Source organism: Leptonychotes weddellii, chromosome 12 (assembly GCF_054177405.1).
Source record: "Leptonychotes weddellii isolate Sample4059 chromosome 12, ASM5417740v2, whole genome shotgun sequence".
Classification (NCBI taxonomy): Eukaryota; Metazoa; Chordata; class Mammalia; order Carnivora; family Phocidae; genus Leptonychotes; species Leptonychotes weddellii.
The window spans coordinates 81,833,950-81,853,093 of NC_138380.1; the positions used below are offsets into that span (position 1 = coordinate 81,833,950).

A 19,144-nucleotide genomic window follows, 5' to 3' on the forward strand; every position below is an offset into this window, starting at 1 on the left:
GCAACCGCTATGTAGACTGAATGTTTATCTCGAGCTGATCATCTCTTGTTTCTCTACCTACACTATGACATTTTAATAAGAAACAGAATTTTAAAAAGGTGGTGGGAGGCATGCAGGGAATTATTAAATTGTTCAGTGACAAAAGGAACTGATGATACCCTTGCGCCGTTATATAATCATAGGCCCGTGGACTGGAGATGCTTAGAATCCAACAGGCAAGGTCCTCCCACTTGAAGATGCCGGGCTAGACACAGCTTCCATTTGCTGTGACACTCCTGTTCCTGCACTTTCTGGGCTGGCCCATCCCCTTTCTGGTGGGCACATTTCCTCTTCTGCTCTTGAGAGCTGAACACATGTCCTGTCAATATTCTCCTGTCTTGGCCTGCGAACCATTTTGCTTCTTTAGGGACACCGTACTCTACTCTAATTCATTATGTGTTGAATTTATAGTTGAACTCTTAGAGAGCAGTATTACTTTATTTCACAGTTCTCCCCTCTGCTTCCCCATTGTAGCCCTGATGATATGGGCAGATCTGTAAAAAGCCTTGCAGACTTTCATACATGCGCATGCATTGTTTTCTTCTTTTTCTTTTTTAAATATTTCACTCAGTGGTCAAATTAATAGGGATCTGCTGGCAAAATTTGACTCCTTGACTGAGGAGAGGTTTTTTTATTTTTTTATTTGTACTGAACAATAGGATGTTATTTAAATGTTTTATACAATTTTTCACTTATTTACAATAACTGATTTTTGGCTTCAGGTTTCTCTATCCGGTAATCTCCTGTTGTTTCTCTCTATCCAGTGATTTTCTGTTGTTTCAACTGCTAATTTGAATGTGATAAGTAGGTATTTTGAAATTCAATCCAATTTCCATCTGTTTTGTTTCTTAAATTCCACATATGCGTGAGATCATAATGGTATTTGTCTTTCTCTGACTGACTTATTTCGCTCAGCATAATACTCTAGCTCCATCCACGTGTTGCAAATGGCCAGATTGCATTCTTTTTGATGGCTATACAGAACAAACTGAGGGCTGCTGGAGGGGAGGTGGCTGGGGGATGGGCTAGATGGATGATGGGCATTAGGGAGGGCATTTGTTGTGATGAACACTGAGTGTTGTATGTAAGTGATGAATCACTGAAACCAATATTACACTGTATGTTAACTAACTAGAATTTAAGTAAAATCCTGAAACAAAATAAAAGATAATAAAATAAAATCCAATAGCCTAGATTTTAGAAATATTTTTTAGACATTGTATTTAGTTTGGAGTATATATGGCATTAAGTAAGCCAAGACTGTTTTGAAATGTGAACATAGTGGTAGTGGGCAATTTGCCAAAAAAAGTTGGTTTGATCATGGTTTTATTAAACTTCCTGTAGTGCTTTGTAATGCTGGTTCTCTAGCTCAGGAAGCTGAAGTGTTGCACAAAGGCATCAACTCTTTAACTTTGTCCCCTGCTAGTCTTTCTACAGCCACTTTCATCAGAGTTCTACCGGGCCTTTACTTTCCAGGGTAGAATCAACAACATGAAGAAGTACAGGACAATGAATCGTACTTTTTTCTTTGTTTAGAACATCTTATCCTGGGGCACCTGGGTGGCTCAGTCATTAAGCTTCTGCCTTCGGCTCCGGTCATGATCCCAGGATCCTGGGATCAAGCCCCGCAACAGGCTCCCTGCTCTGCGGGAAGCCTGCTTCTCCCTCTCCCGCTCCCCCTGCTTGTGTTCCCTCTCTGGCTGTCTCTCTCACTGTCAAATAAATAAAAAATCTTAAAAAAAAAAAAATATCTACAAACAACTTTGGAGGTTTTAAAAAATATAAGCAGCTTCATTTAAGCAGACATTAAGTAGAAATTTTTGTTTTATGAAAGGCTAATAATTGATTGAATTTGACATGTGGGATATTCGGCTCTTAGGTGTGGCAAAACTTTGCTCATCTCATACTGATATCCTTAAAATATGAAGGTTGTTTTACTATGTTTTTTGATACTTCAAATTAGCTGTAGCTTCCTTCCCACATCCTCTCTTTCTGTGTATATTTATTTTTTAAAGGCTCTATGTTTCTTAGTTACCATGCCTCTTTCTCTTACTGGCAAGGTGTGTTTGTAAATGTCAGGTTATTTCCTCCATATTCCCATTCCCCAGTTCTGGCTGTTTCGTCTTGAAACCCTTAGGCTCTAGACAGGACTTCTACCCATCATTAACCAGGTCTTTTCCTATGTGGGCCTTGCTAGAGGATAGCCAGCTCGGGTTGCCCCCTGCTCCCAAAGAAACCCAGTCCTAGGATAGAGTGGGCACAGCTGAGGCAGCCCGTGTCTTTAGGACTCTCCGATTCAATGCCTGCATCCCCAGGTCCATTTAAACACCTGCTGATGTCCCTCCTGTTTCCTTCTAGTAACCTGGGAGGAGGCTGAGTGACGGAGAGGGAAGAAGTAGAAGACCTGAGTTTTAATCCTAAAATATATCTTAAAACATCTCTTAGATGGGCACGTCCCTATAATCCACATAGGCCTCAGAGTCTTTCCTCTTTTTTTTTTTTAATCTTCTAGCATGCATTTATTTTATAGGCAAGAATAACTTTGATAACAAAGATGAAGAAACCTTTGAAGCAATATGATGAGACAGTCTTCAGGTGTTAATGCAACTCTTTGCCTTTAAAACAAGGGAGTGGAAATAGATCAGAGTGGCAAACTCAACATGCCTCCAGGAAAAACTGAGGCCAAGTGGAAAGTGCATCATACCACCTCTAAAGAGGTCAGCATCTTCTGGGCTTTATTGTTATGGTAAGGAAATGCAGGCCTAGTGATTCTATTTTTAACTTTTCAAGAGAAGCTGGAAGTTTGGATTTTTTTTTTTTTTTAAAGATTTTGTTTATTTATTTGACAGACAGAGACAGAGCGAGAGAGCAAACACAAGCAGGGGGAGTAGGAGAGGGAGAGGCAGGCTTCCCGTGGAGCAGGGAGCCCGATGTGGGGCTCGATCCCAGGACCCTGGGATCACGACCTGAGCCGAAGGCAGACGCTTAACAACTGAGCCACCCAGGTGCCCCTGGAAGTCTGGATTTTTACATGCAAATGTTAGCAATTAATTCAAAATGTTGAGCAATACTGTGCAAGACCAAGCAAAACATGTCTATAAGCCAGCTCTGCTCCCTAGGCCTTTGGTTAAGGTGATGACTAAAGTCTTTCTGAATTAAATGGTTTTAGTGTCTGTTATCCTGACGCTCTGTTCGAGGAAAACATACAGTGTCCTGGCTGTCGCCAGAAGTAGTACCAAGAAGGAGGCTGGGTGGTTGGGTTGAAAGAAGTGGTTTGATGCCACCAGTGGGTGTCCAGAGCCTCTCTCTACTCCTCGTAGGAAGGTACAAGAAACTGTGGGACTCTGTATGACACTAGCAATGGTAGCCAGTGCTCAGAGCAGCTGCTCTTTACCATCTGGATAGTATCAATTCTGTGCTGAAGCAGATGGAGTTGAAGTTCTGGCTCAGCTTTGCACCCAGCCTGGGGATGAGTGCCATAGAAGAATCCCAAAGATGTAAGCCAGTCCTCTTGGAAGCAGAAAGGATCTTAGTTCTTTTTGTTTTGTTTTTTTTTCCACATGGGAAGGATATCATCATTTAAGAAGCTGTCAACATAGATGGGACAGAATTCTTCTCCAATTCTGGTAGTGTGGAATTAAGGAAAGAGAATTAAGTCAAAGAGCAGCATATTGATGCTGTAAGCACTGCTGAAGTGGCCCCAGGGAAGCCAACATATGGTGTATCCCTAACCTATGGTGTCACCAGAACAACCAGTGGAATTATTCATCATTAGCCTATTTTTGCTAATCTAAACAACTCTAAATCTCACTTGGGTCTCCTTTGTGAAGCTAATGAAAGCAGTAATCTCTGTTTCTAGAAAAATGCCTATAGTAAAGTATGGTTTCTGGTGGGGTAGTTCACCTCTGCCGTCTTAGTGTGAAAGCATCCATAGACCAGAAGAATGGTTTTGGTGGTGTTCTGATAAAACCTGATACTCAAAGACAGGCAGCAGGCCATATTTGGCCTCCAGGCTATAGTTTGTCAACCCCAGGTTTAGAAGATTGATAGCTATGCTAGATTGGTAAATTAATCAGCAAATACGCACTTACGTTCTCCTCCTCTTTGAGTGGAGCGTACATGCGAGCTCTGCTGCCTTGGGCATGCCTTGAGATATACTTTGGCTGACAGAATAGGACAGACATCATGTATACAGAGATTTTAAATGTATTAACATGATCTAGCTTGTTCCTGTGCTCTTGCCACTTGCCGTGAAAAGAACATGACCCAGATAGTCCTGGTCCAAGGAGGAAGACAAAGGTCAGACCTAGATCCAACACACAGTTTGAAGCCAAGTTCTGCTGCCCCCAGGAGCAGAGTTGCCTAGCTGAGCCCCAACTAGAGCAGCTGAACTTCAGGCAACCTGTAAGACCCGTGAGCTTGAGGATAAATGTAGATTGTGTTAAGCCACTGAATTTGGGGCAGTTGTTAATACAGCATAATTGTAGAAATACCTGGCTAATATTAGAGTACAGAGGAAGATAGTTATTCATCTAGAGAGGAAGACATGAATCTCATTTTCAAAAACTGAAACAACAAAAGGAGATTCTCATTTCCTCACACAAATCCCAGAAAAAGATAAGGAGATGTTTTTCTTTTTTTCTTAATAATTCTCCCGCCCCACTCCTCATCCCCCATACTTTCCGCATGGTTGGAATAAATCTTGAATTGTAGATTTAGGCTCCTGTGCATACAGCTAATCAATGCTTAACACAATCTTTAGAGAGGCTTAGTCTTCCTTAAGCCAACCCCAGAGAGGTTCTCAGTACCAAGAACTGAATATTTAATACTTCCAAAATTACATCTGGAAGAATATCCAGGCTCTTCCTTAGAAAAAAGTAGTTGTAGTCTCTTCAATTCAGAGAATTTTGAAAGCCAACTCTGCTGGTCTCTGTGATAGATGGTAGAATTAAATTAGTCGACCAGTTGTTTTGTTCCTGCTGTGTGCTGTATATTGTGGTGGTCCCTGGGACGCAGGAGTGTGCAAATCAAATTCAAGGCCTTCACAGAGCACACTGACTTGCCAGAGAGACAGGCGAATAAATGGATAATTAGGGCACATTGTAGTAAGCAATAGCAGAAGTGGCATATCCACAATCCTGGGGGAACTTGGAGGAGATATACTTGACCCTGCCTGGGGATTAGAATGTGGGGAGCATTTCAGTGAAGTCTTCCTGAAGGAATTCACACTTGAATCTTTTGGCAGGACAAGGTTAGCATGAAGTCCTATGATTGTAGAGTAGAAAGGGGCTTTATGTAGTTTCCTTCTCTTTTATACATTAAAAGGAAGCTCTCTTTCCCTTTTAAAAGTTCCCTCTGTCCTAGGGAGGGATCAGTCTGCTAGGAGTGTGCTCACAACAGTCTGTGCTTTGGGTAACTATTGTTGAAAGTATGCAAGTATCTATAAATTCTAGCTAGTTAGCAGTTCTGTGCATGCATCTGAAAAAACAGTGTAATGATTTTCATTTCTCAAGGCAGTTGTATACCATTGTATGATGTCATGTTTTAGTTTGAAATAGCCCCAGATTTCTAGGGTTGGTGTTTTGCTTTGTTACCATTTTTTATTCATGAGGAGTGGGCTCAGGAAAGGAGGAATGGATGAGACTGAGAAAATGATCTAATTACCTCGGAAGCGATTTTCTTCCTAAAAACAGCCCTGAGTTTCAGTTAAGAATTTGTTGGATGGTCTATACAGTTTAGTAGACTTCAGCATTTAAATTAATTTTTAAATATACTTGCTAATAGAATATTAGATTGGCTTAAAAACTACCTGGATTGCTTTTTCTTACTGTAGAATGCATGGTTATATAAATATGTCTATATTTATCCAGGTTCAAATTTAGAGAGCAATTCCAGTATCTTTTTGAACTTTGAAATATGTGTTTCATCACAGAAAACACAGTTACATTCCTTTTTACTTACTGTCCAGAATTAACTCTTAGAAGCCTGGAAGATAAATTTCGTGTTTTGCAAGCTTTGTTTTAAGAGCAGCTGTACTGGGGAATATGCCATTGGTATTCCTTCCCCTAGGATGGTAATGATCTCATTGAGAAAGAAATTGTGTAGAAATGCTTCAAGTTTTGGAAATTTATATTTTATTTTACAAAGCACTGAAGTGGACTCCTATTGAACTTTTCAAAATGTCCAAGATGAGGTTATCTACTGTCACCCAGATGTGTTGAGAAGGGAGGGAAGAGCCTCATAAAGTCCTGAGGCATCCGTCCAGGAATAAAACAATTTTACTTTTGAATTTAATCCTTCCTGTTGTAAATACTGTATGTGCAAAATAGGAAGTCTGAAAATACGGAAAAGGTAAATGTGGGAGGGCATATAATATCAGGCAGAGATAATCCGTATAACATTTGCCATGTTTCATAGGTACATTCCTCTAAAAATTTGGTTTTATTTTTACAAAGTTGTGAACATACTCTGTATGTGTGTGTTCCGTTTAATATTCAGATTTTAGTTACTATTATAACAAGCAATTTTCTAAGTTATACTTTCTAAGTATTTTAATGACTGCTGTGGCTGTACTATGATTTATCTAATCCCTTTTTGTTAGATACTTAGATTGTTTTCTAGTTGGAAGCATTATAGACATATAATGATGAAGTCTACTTCACAGAGACACATACACAGTTCCTGTATGTGTACATGTACATAAGTGTACAGCATTTTGAATCTTCACAAATCAAGACACCACTGAACTACTACCTGTGTCAGTAAATTATCGCTAAGTCATGAGTACAGCCATGCTAGCACTACTCAGGCAAGAAATGGAATTTGACCAAACTTGTGAGCTCTAGTCACTCTTCCCTCCCTCTTGCTCAGAGGTGATCACTAAGCCGACCTGTAACGACATAGATCAGTTTTTGTCCTGAAGTTCTGCAGCTTTTTTTCTTTAGATTTGCAAAGTAGGGTTACTAGCCCAAGAAGTATGAATATTTTAAAGCATCTTAGTTCATGTAACCAAATTGCTCTCCAAAATGTTATGTCATTTTATCAGCACATTGTATGAAAATGTGGGAAGGACTTTTGTTCCTCAATGTGGGAAGGGAGAGAAGTTCTGTTAAGGAGACAGTTCTGGACTGTGACAGGACCAAGCAGGACCACAGTGCTTTAGGGAAACCTCAGCAGTCTGTTTCCAAATTCTGTTTTACCCACCTTGAAAATGCTCTTTATCTGGCCATTGCCAGTCGCTGTGGCAAAAGCAAGGAGAACCAGTGCATGGTTCCTAGATCTGGATGAAAGTGGCACCCAAGCTTCTGCTTGCGTTCCACTGGCCAAAAAAGGCACATGAAGTCGGTAGAGCCAGGGGTATAGAATCTCCCATGGGGAGAAATGCTATAGGAGGGAAACAGGAATATATGGCAAACAGTAATACCGCCCACCATACTGTTTCCTGACTACCACCATACTGTTTCTCATGGTCATCCATGAGATCAGACCACTTAGATTACTAATCTTTTACTTGTACTGTAGAAGCACGTCTTGGTCTTGGGGAGAGGAGCTCCTGGATCTCTAGATAGAGCTGTAACTTGTGTAGTTAGCACAGAGGTGTTTGCATAATGCTGAATTTTTGAGGGGGGGGTGTACTTTTTTCCCAAGAGGAGACCTGGAAACATGCTTATTCATTATGAAGTGATGGGGAAATGCTAAAATCAGTTTATCAGATACTTTTGGTGGAAAGCAATTCCTCTTTAGGAAACACGTTTTTCCTGTCTCGTTTACACATTCTGGTTACGTGCCCTCTGGGGAGCTTTCAGGAAATGGTTTCCGGGTTCAGGAGTAACAACGCAGAGTTGGAGAGGTTTTCCCCCCTGCCCAGCAAAGGAACCGGCCATCTCCAGGTTATCAGTGAGACCTTTCTTGATGTGGTTAGCATCCTGTCTTCTCTCTTTAATTCTGTAAATTTGCATTCTTCTTTATTTCATTCATTTCTGTAACAGCTCTTTTGTAATATTGATTGATAACATCAAGGATTGCTTCTCTTCGCTTTCTGTTTATGTCTTCGTCAGAAGAAATGTCTTCAGTTAAGACACTGTTGTCAGAGAAACAGTTGCCCCATGGTGGGGGTAGCATGATGGTCTTAGGTGAGCTCTGATTTAACACAAAGCTCTCTTCTCTCTAGGGATGGTGAAGTTGGAGAAAGGCTCCTTTACCCCTCCTCCAGGATGAACCCCCTGCAAGAAGACATGGAGAGCGCTCTCACAGGGAGTCAGAGCCCTCACGCTTCTTTGCGCGACGTTCATTCCATCAACCCCACACACCTCATGGCCAGGATCGAGTCTTACGAAGGAAGGGAGAAGAAAGGCATATCTGATGTCAGGAGGACTTTCTGTTTGTTTGTCACCTTTGACCTCTTATTTGTAACATTACTCTGGATAATAGAGTTAAATGTAAGTGATTTTGCCCATGACTTTATATAAGAATTGTTTCCACAGACGAGAAACAATTTTCTTATTTTTCTCATCATTTCCGTCTCATTTAGTGAACTCCGTCTTTTTTCCAGAGGGGATAATATTTCTCTTTTCCACCTGATTTTGACTTTTCTTGTTCTGTACTGTCATGTTTTAAAGCAAAGCTAGTTCATTTAAAACTCACTTTGAAATTTGAATTCGTGGTGTTTTGCTCTATACCAGGAGTTAGCAAACTACAGCCTGGGGGCCAAATTCAGCTGGCCTGTTTTTATAAAGCTTTATTGGAACACAGCCCTGCCCATCTGTTTACCTATTGTTTATGGCTGGCTTTTGTGCTGAGTAATTGAGTTGAGTATTGGCCCACAAAGGCAAAAGTATTTATTTCCTGGCCCTTTTCTTGTTCCAGAAAATGTAGCATGCCTCTGGAATATGTTTTAGACGTTACATCTACTTTTCTAACCTCCATGTTTAAGATTTTTCATACATTTATTCTTTACTTTTTCACAAAGAGATTTTTCATATTTTATTGAAAAAAATGTTCTAGAACCATTTGGAGGTTCATGCCCATCTTATCAGGTCTTTGCGGTTATATTGCCAAATAATTGTCTAGGCCAGTACTGTCCAATGGAAATATAATGCAAGCCTCGTAGATGATTAAGTTCCCTAGTTGCTACATTAATAAAGGTAAAAATAAACAGGTATTAAAATAATACATTTTAATAATATATTTTATTTAACCCAATATATCTGTTTCCCCCCAAAGCCTTGGTTGGCTCTATTTACATTCCTTACAAGCAAATAGGTAACTCTTCCAGAATGCTTTCCTCACAGGCAACAATTGTTTAAAACCAAACAAGCCCAGTGATAGGAGACAGTAATTTAGAGTATCTCTTTTTATTATTTGTTCCGCATATGTACATTAAAGACAGTATTTAAATTAGTATATATTTCAAAGGAGTAACATGTTTTCAAAACTAAAAACTGTTTTCAAAACCAATCTTTTTTTTTTTTTAATATTTATTTATTTGAGAGAGAGGGCATGAGACGGGGGAGGGTCCGAGGGAGAAGCAGACTCCCTGCCGAGCAGGGAGCCCGATGCGGGACTCAGTCCTGGGACTCCAGGATCATGACCTGAGCTGAAGGCAGTGGCTCAACCAACTGAGCCACCCAGGCGCCCAAACTAATACATCTTTTAACAGGAAAGCATAGCAGCTTAGTGACAGTGGAAAATCAAAGCATTTATTGATGTACCACTAATATCACTCCCTGCTTTTAAGTGAGGGAAGTCATGGGGGTGGAGCTGCGGTGGGGTTCATGGGTCACACTCTTACTTCCTTCCTTTCTTATTGCTTCAACGACATTGAAATGGAAGTGAAGTGGACTGCACGCTATATTTGTGCATCAGAGAGGATCGGTGTTCATCAGAGGGGATCAGTTTTCATCTGTGTGCAACATGTTATAAATGAAAAATCAGCAGACCTAGCAATTAAGAAATGTATTTTTGTTTAATTTTTTATTAAAGTATAATGAACATATACAGTGTTACCTTAGTTTCAGGTGTACAACATAATGAGTCAGCATTCCTATACATTACTCAGTGCTCACAATCAGTGTAGTCTGTCACCAAGCAACCTTACTACTATCTCACTGACTGTATTTCCTATGCTGTACTTTTCATCTCTGTGACATATATTTTGTAACTGGAAGTTTGTAATTCTTAATCCCCTCTATCTGTTTCACCTATCACCCCACCCAACCTCCCCTCTGGCAACCATTAGTTTGTTCTCTGTATTTAAGAGTCTGTTTTTGTTTGTTTCTTTTTTCTTTGTTCATTTGTCTTGTTTCTTAAATTCCACATGTGAGTGAGATCACTTAGTATTTGTCTTTCTCTGACTGACTTTTTTCACTTGGCATTATCCCCTCTAGGTCCATCCACATTGTTGCAAATGGCAGGATCGCATTCTTTTTTATGGCTAATACTCCATTGTGTGTGTGTGTGTGTGTGTTTGTACACCACATCTTCTTTATCCATTCATCTGCTGATGGACACTTGAGTTGCTTCCATATCTTGGCTATTGTACAATGCTGGTAAACACGGGGGTGCATATGTCTTTTCAAATTAAGAAATGTGTTTTAAGGCTCACTTTTCCACGGACTGTCGGTTGCCCCAGTTGTAAAATAAAAAGGTCATACGAGAATATATGATCTTTAGGATAGCACATCTTGACTTTTTTTAGCAAGGTTTTATTTTTAAATCTTTTTTAATGTTCAATTTCTAGTTCTGTTTGTTTTAGATTGTCAGTCCTGACGTGGGTTTTTCACTGCACGCCATCCCTTTACTTTTGTGGTCTATCTCTGTAAATCATTAGGGACAGATTGGCTCTGAAGCTATGAAAGGAATCCCATGTAGGGTGGTGGGAGTAGAAAGGAAAAAGCTGATCTGAGAGACATACTCAAAAATAAGTATGCTGATAGACTTATTGATAGGCTGATTTTATCCATCCCTGGTATCCAGAAATGAATCTTAAGGTTTCTAATGATGGAACGTAGAAGAACAGGACCAGCTCTGTCAGAACAGTAAGAGGAGGTTCCATGTGAAACTAAAGATGAGTCTGTGGGGGACATCTTGAGACAAAGATTTTGAAATGGGAATTTAGAGTACAAGTTGAAGCTACAGATATAGATTTTAAATTTCTCTATTTAAATTTAGGCAACACAAAACCAGGGTCTCATTTTATTTTATTTTTTTAAAGATTTTATTTATTTATTAGAGAAAGAGAGAGAGCACACGAGCCGGGGGAGAACCAGAGTGAGAGGGAGAGAGTATCCCAAGCAGACTCCATGCTGAGTGTGGAGCCGGATGTGGGGCTTGACTTCACAACCCTGAGATCATGATCTGAGCCGAAAACAAGAATCGGCTACTTAACTGACTGAGCCACTGAGCGCCCCCTGCCCTGCAAATCAGGGTCTTTTAAAGTGTGCAGATACCATGGAAAGCCTTTTTCTACTGGCTCTTTATTGAAGAACTGTATCAGCATGTTGATTGCTGTTCTCTCAGCCAGGAGGGTAGTCTCTGTGCAGTAGAGAACCCCTCTTTGCTATAGGTCATTTGGAATAATCATTCTTTTAATATTTTGGATAGTGCTAAGTTTCCTTAGTCTGGAGAGCCACAGTGGTAAGACTACATTAGTTGGTTGGCTTTTAATAATTATTTCTCTTTGCTCCCAAGTTTTCTGTTCTATTTGCTTGTAAAAATCTATATTCAAGCAGGTCAGTAGGCAATCTGCACAAATTACACAGAAATCTAAACCTCCTTAAGGGATTTTTAAAGTACCCAGTGGTGTTTTATGGCATACTTTCATTTGAATAACAAATACAAATACTTGTAAAGGCTTCCAAGCCAAGAGGATCCTTTCCTTGTGGAAACTTTAATTCCAGTTTGACCAATTCGCAGGCCTTACAAAGGTGTTCCTTATTAATTTTTTCCCGCTTTATCCAGGTCTTGGGTCCATCGCCCTTCACTTTGTCCTTTTTCAGATCATCTCCATCAGTTTGCCAGGACAAACAATGTCTGTACTCCAAATTGGAAAGGTGAATTTACTGTTGCACGTCATGCTCCCTAATCCACGGGCCCTGACTGGTCTAGTGTCTGCTTGGCTGCTGCGTGAGCTGTCGGACACACATTCCATTACTTGATTTTTCTTTTTAAATATTTTCTGTAAGTGTAATACATAGAGTTCTGAACTTGCTCACTTAAAAGTCATCTTGATAGGAGAATTGGGAGAGGACAGAAAGTTTGTCGTCTTAGGTCTGATTTTCATCACTTACTGTAACTTCTGCACATAAGATTATAGGTCTGGTCTGCCCCTCATTTCATTATCTATCAAATTAAAAATCTTCATGAAAGTTGATGAGAGTGCAGGATTTTCAAATGCCAGGAGCAAATAAAAAAGAAAAACCAGAGAGAATATCTACACTTGTATCTCGTATTGTTGATCTTTGCTAAGATCAGAGGAGCTGTTGGCCTTCCAGGAGCTGAAACATGGAGGGTGGTCAGAGAGTGAGGGCAGAGCTGGATGAATGTGAATTGTCTTCCTTAAAATTATACATTGGTTTGATTGAAGACTTTATCTTAGAAGAGAAAAAGAATCGTTTTTTTAAACATTTTAGTTTGCCAAAATAGGAACTACAAACAAGGCATTGTTTTTCATTATGCATTTGTATTTGTCAAATGAATGAATTCAGAGTTGAAGTGGGAAATGCTCTTCAGCATTTTTCTATTAGAGTTAGGAGTGTTTTGTTCCTCCTATTTCAACATTCCAGGCTTCTGAGAAGGTAGGCAGAAAAGTGCTTACAAAACCTGACTTGTATGTTTTCTTGTATTGTTCTCACGTGTGCATCTCTCCTCATTTTTACTTCTCACTCTTCTTCCCAGGTGAATGGAGGCATTGAGAACACATTAGAGAAGGAGGTGGTGCAGTATGACTACTACTCCTCTTATTTTGATATATTCGTAAGTATTTCCTGTTTTACATTTCATTTCAGATATGATGAATCTGTAACCAGCAGGTAAATTTCCTCCGAATAGATCACATGTTCTATGCCATTCTCTTTCCCTCTCTCGAACACTGGCCTTCCTTTTCCCTCAGTTTCTGGCCCAGTCCGTATGCTCTCACTCTCTTTGTAAGGAACTGTCCAGTTACAGGAAGGAAGGACATGATTAGTGAGAGATAAGGAAGGGCAGCAGAAGGAGCCATTCTGCTTTTCTTGGAGGAGAGCCTTTATTCTTTTCATAGAAGCCAGCAACATACCCTAATCACTAACAGGAAAATTCCCCTTTTTATATAATAACACTGTGAAAATGCCATTCCTTTTCTGCCTTGAGATAGATTTCCAAGAGTACTTTTAAATACTGTGTTTTAATTTTTCTATGATTGGAGTTTTTGAGGAAAGTGATCTTTTGGTAATCCTGGACAACATCAGCCAGTTGCAGAATTGCACAGATGCAATTCTCTGTTGATGAGGCCTTCAGTTCATTCAAAGGAATGCTTAAATCTTTCCAGGACGCACTGTGACTCTCACTGGCCTTGATACATCTCCCTGGTATCTCTTTATAGTTGATGGTGTAAGTAAATCAGATCCTAACATTGTGTTAAATGCAGTGTAGGCGATATTCACAGTGAATTCCTCTAAATTCAGTTTACCTACTTTCTTCACTACCTTTAGAAGCTTTATGCAGAGTGGTTTAAGAGCAGGACCCTTAAAGTCAGAAAAACCTGGGTTTGATTCACAACACTGTCACTGTTTCTTTTAATATAGTGGGTCTAAACTTCAGTTTTTTCGTATGTAAAATGAGATCATCCTAGTTCTGAAAAGTAAATGAAGTAATGCATGGAAACCATTTAGCCCAATGAGCAATATGTTCTAGACGCTCAGAGAACCATCTGCAGTCATTACCATCACCATTATTTTTGGTTGAGAATTTTAATGATTGAGTAATTATATTTTTAGTGGTTTTCGAACTACACTAGAAAGGCTTTTTGTTGCTGTTTTATTTCCGAAGGGGCCTGCAGAAGTGTGTATGGGGAAGGAGGTGGGACTCCCAATAAAGAGAGGTTAGGGTTCCCTGTCATAAGCCCCATTCAGCACAAGTAGTTCTGTTTTTATCTGTACAGTATGTTTCCAATAAGATTGTGTTGAACAAGTGTTTGGTTACTACAGAATATTTGGAAAACCACTAATATAATTTAATCCCCTCATTTTTCCAAACAAGGAAATTGAGTTTCTTTGGTTCAGTGTCTTGACCCACCCCAGGTCGTTGAAGTTGGGGGCAGAGCACGTTAGATCCCAAATCTTGACATTTTTTTCTTCTCAAAACTATTGACATATAATAGCAAGATTGATTTCTCTTTTTTCTCTTCTTTGTCTTGCTGAATATTTCTTAAAATAGCCTCAGCCAGGAAACCAGGCTAATCTACCAGCCAGATCTCCGAGGGTTGTCTGTCCTTTATGCTTGGGGAGTCAGTGGTACTGGCCAAATAGGCAGGGCCCATTAGTTCAGACTGGAAAGACTGGCATGTCTGGCCTGGGAAATGGACATGGCCTCCAGGAAACCTTGGGACCTGGAAGACTTTGAGATAGAGGGCTGACGAAGACTTACCCTTTTGCCAAACCCAGAATTCGGGGATAGAGCTGGAATGAATAGAGAGGCTAAACAGTTCACATACTGTTGGAAAACACATTTTTAATGAAAACAGCAAATTAAAAACAAAATCTAACTTGTACCTTCATTTACATAAAAGAATCGTAAGTGTGGTCCTCTGGTCAGTGGCCGCAAAAAAGCTGTCAGCCTCCGGCCTTTCAGCAGTTTTGATTAGTGAGGAACTTTTGGCAGAAAGAACCCTGCCCTCAGGCACTGCTCAAGAGTCACCTGACTTCTCCCTACCCACAAAAGGCATGTCTTCCAAGGAAAATCAGTAAAATCTTATTCTATGTGTATTTCTTACTAGGTGAGAATTACAAGGACAGCTGTGACATAGTGGTTCAGTAGAGTCCAGCCACCGGGGTTCAAGTCCCGGCTTCCTCACTAAGGAGTTGTGTGACTTTGTGCAATTTTTCTATCCACCTTATGTGCATAATGGGATTAATGATAGCAGTTGATAACGCATGGGATTGTTGAGGAAGGGATTACATGGGATAATAATACACATAAAGGGTTTCACAAAAGTCCCAGAGCCACCCTAAATAACCGGGTGGTAGCTACTCGGATAGAACTGTCCCAATACCCCCGCAACCCAGAGCTTTATGGTGGACTTTACTAAGAACCTGGTATCTTCCAGAGGTGAGCGTTTGTACCAGGAGTGGAAAAGTCAACTTTCAGAACATTTTCTCCAGTCTTAAAAGGGTATCAGAAATATATGTGCACTCAAATAGAAAGGAAAAATAAAACATGTAATTATATATTCTTGTGTTGGTAATGGGACGTGAATTTGAACCCTTATTTGGGCAGCATTGCACAGATTCTAAAGCAGGGATCTGAATATAGGTCTACAGCCCAGTGCCAGTCTTCAGTTAAGTCAGAATAATAAAGACGCTTTGGTGAGTTCTTCGTAAAACTCAATTATTTTATATTTGTATCTTTTTTAAAACTTACCTTGTCTTTTTTTTTTAATATAGCTTTTGGCAGTTTTTCGGTTTAAAGTGTTAATACTTGCATATGCTGTGTGCAGACTGCGCCATTGGTGGGCCATAGCGGTGAGTAGGTTTGTGTGAGTGGTTCGTCTCCTCCAGTGCTACTCACGACAGGGACGGGCTGGGGGAGAATGCGCTTTTCATCTGGGTGGAACTCTGCTAGCTTCTTCTGAGTCCCCTTCCTCCACCTTCAGTAGGTTCAACACGCCGGGGCAGCTTTCCAGTGGTGATGAGTAACTAGCTGCGTCTCAGTGGATACTGAGCCAGATGAGGAACATAGGGCACCAACAGTGATGCTTGGCCAAGCACCAACGCACCATCCACCTCACTTTGCAAATGAGTGTTGAGATCAGCACCTGTGTCGCAAAGATACTTGGAAAATTTCCCCTTTGGTTGAAACTGCTTGGTAATTTTTCATGACTCGCTCTCTGCTTATTTTGATAATTGTCTTTCTTGCTATTTTATCCCCTCCCTCCAATATTAAAGGGAAAAGTTCCCATGCTCCTTTTTATTGTTGCCTTCAGGCTTCTTGAAGGCAGTGGTGTTTTTAAAGATTTATTTACTTTAGAGAGAGAGAGAGAGCATGCAAGGGGAGGGGGAGAGACAGAGAACCTGAAGCAGACTCCCTGCTGAGCTCCGAGCTGGATGCGGGGCTCGATCTCTCAACCCTGAGATCATGACCTGAGCCAAAACCAAGAGTCAGATGCTTAACCAACTGAGCCACCCAGGCACCCCCGAGGATGGTGGTGTTTTTGCTCATCTCTGTTTCTTTGCATCTGGCTCGGAGCTTTCGCACATGCTTTTCACTGTCAGTAAATATTTACTGGTTGAAAGAAGAATTATAAGCCTTTCTGCCTCAATTTTTTGCCATTTCTGCAGATATCTGAACACTTGCCTTTCGGAGAGCTCTAATAAGCCAGGTGTATGGGGGGAATGTTGAGCCCCCCCAGCTGGAGAGAACTGCTCAGGAATACCTGCAGTCCTGCTTCTGGAGTGAGGCCTCGGGGTGTGTGTGGGGGCCGGCATGGCTAGCCCAGCTGAGGACAGACTCTCTCCTAAGACACAGTCCACTGGGAGCCACATCAGCCTGGGGCTTCTCTTCTGAGCATCCCCAGAATCATAGGACTGACATCAGACCATCAGCTGAGCCACATGCTAATGTGTCTCAGATGTAGGCTGACAGTATTAGCCAGACTTGACTCCCTTTCCTGAATACATTTTTGCTGGTAACAAATTGCTGTGATTGTCCGTTCCCAGTTTTCTACAGCCGTCCTATTTGAGACGTTCTACTCCAGAGTCTCCTTAATGTACACTAGTGTTTGTCAGACCATCTGTCTCAGTATTTGTTCAGAGGAGTGAGTGACTTTCAGTGAGTTTTTAGAAAGTATCTTCAATATCTATTTTTTAAATTTTTAAAATTTTTTTAAAGATTTTACTTATTTGTCAGGGAGAGAGAGAGCACAAGCAGGAGGAGCTGCAGGCAGAGGGAGAGGGAGAAGCAGACTCCCCGCTGAGCAGGAAGCCCCATGAGGGACTCGATCCCAAGACCCTGGGATCATGACCTGAGCCGAAGGCAGACGCTTAACCGACTGAGCCACCCAGGCGCCACAAGTATCTTCAATATCTTAACCAAATTATGAAGTGATGGATCATGATTAGCACATCCATTTGATTATTTTTGATTTTTCTTTTTAAAAACATTTGCAGAGGGGCAGGAGCCAGCTGGAAGGAGGACTAACCTAGTACCTAAAAAGGTACTAAGTGTCAGCCTATAAAGTTAGTGTCAGAATGTAAAATGCCTCCTCTTCCAGGAAGCTCACTGGCTGCAGGGTGTGTGTGTGTGTGTGTGTGTGGTGATTTGCTAACCAATGCTGGCTCTGCAACTGTGTTAATACTTACAGACTTCACACCCGATGTCCCCTGACCCCATTCTGTCAGTCAGGCTCCTGTTGGCATCACTCTGGGCAGGTGTCATGTCGCTAGGAACCCTAGTTGGGGGATGAGGGACAAGGTCCTGCGGGATGATCTCTGGGCTCCCGACCACTAGGGGGAGCCCCGCCTCTGCATTTCAGGGGTCCCTTCTGTGGGGAGGGTGCCTTTGCATGTTGCACCTAGTGGGGGACAAAACTTAGGTTCCCAGCACACTAGCCTGCTAGACCCTGGGAGGAGGGAGAGCACCAGTAGCCAGGGAGGGATCGGGCGCCACGGAGAAGTTCACGTTGGCCCGGTGCGCGTTCAGGGGCCAGAGCAGAGTGATGTGGGCAGGAGCCGGGCCTGGCTGAGCTTTTCCAGGCATTAGGAGCTTCTGGCTCAATCAGGTGTGTTTGGGGGCAGGTGTCTTCCCCACGTAAAATGTATAATTCGAATGGTGCTGGATTATGTGTCTTTCAGCTGACGACAGCAGTGACCAGTGCCTTTTTACTCGCAAAAGTGATCCTCTCAAAGGTACAGCCTCCCACGTTTTCTTACAGTTACCATCTATAATGGTGAAGCCTCATTTTCCAGTGTGAGCTCCTGGTAACCACATTTCCCTCTCCTGGTCACGTCTGTCCTTCCAGCTTTTCTCCCAAGGGGCTTTTGGCTATGTGCTCCCCATCATTTCATTCCTCCTTGCCTGGATTGAGACGTGGTTCCTGGATTTCAAAGTCTTACCTCAAGAGGCAGAAGAGGAAAATAGTAAGTGTCCCCCAGGCTAGGCTAATGAGAGCGGCTAGGGACCAAGCTAGAAGGAAGACCTGGAAGTGCTGATTGGAACGGAGCTTAGCTTTGTGCTAAGACTTCTTTTCAGTGTAATGTTAACAGCATCTTATTGTGGCTAACCTTGCCAAGAAGCTACCAGAATTGTGACATCAGCCCCAGCATCTGCATTTCTTCTCTTCCAGGACTCCTGATAGTTCAGGATGCTTCAGAGAGGGCAGCACTTATACCTGGTGGTCTTTCAGATGGTCAGTTTTATTCTCCACCTGAATCTGAAGCAGGTAAAAAAATGTGATTATCGTTTGTGTTTTCATCCATCACTCAATAGCTCGGCCCTCCCCCCCGCTCCTTCGCTTCCTCTGCTCTCAAAACACTGAGCAGACATTAAACACAGTAGACACTGAGGATACGACAGTAACTGAGACGTGGTCTTGCTGTGGGACCCGTGGTGAGACCCAGAGTGTAAGATAAATGTACCCGAGGGCCACAGATCCTGTGACATGCGATCTGCATCTCAGAAGACAGGGGAAGGGTCTTGATGCTCTCTTATTCCCTGCACCCCCCTCACCTGACCGTCCTCCAGGACCCCCCTCTGTGAGAAGGGATCTTGGTCCACCCGGTTGCCCATGACAGAGACCAGAGCCTCCCTGTGGACCCGCCCTTTCTCAGGGCTCCCATCCCATTGCTCCCCCTGCCATTTCCAACCTCTGTATTCCTGCCTCCTGGGTCTCATGCATTGTACCACCTCCTGTCTCCTC

General features: G+C 41.7%; 1 protein-coding gene across 2 annotated transcripts in view; it reads left to right on the plus strand.

Moving 5' to 3' along the window:
* STARD3NL (STARD3 N-terminal like) overlaps positions 1–19,144 on the plus strand; it is a 66,168-nt gene that overhangs the window by 22,051 nt on the left and 24,973 nt on the right. For both annotated transcript variants that reach the window (XM_081800754.1, XM_081800753.1), the window contains 6 exons: positions 8,210–8,477; positions 12,934–13,011; positions 15,675–15,752; positions 18,081–18,134; positions 18,248–18,365; positions 18,572–18,667. In XM_081800754.1, the coding sequence (XP_081656880.1) occupies positions 8,210–8,477; positions 12,934–13,011; positions 15,675–15,752; positions 18,081–18,134; positions 18,248–18,365; positions 18,572–18,667 (692 nt within the window). The remainder of the gene's footprint in view (positions 1–8,209; positions 8,478–12,933; positions 13,012–15,674; positions 15,753–18,080; positions 18,135–18,247; positions 18,366–18,571; positions 18,668–19,144) is intronic.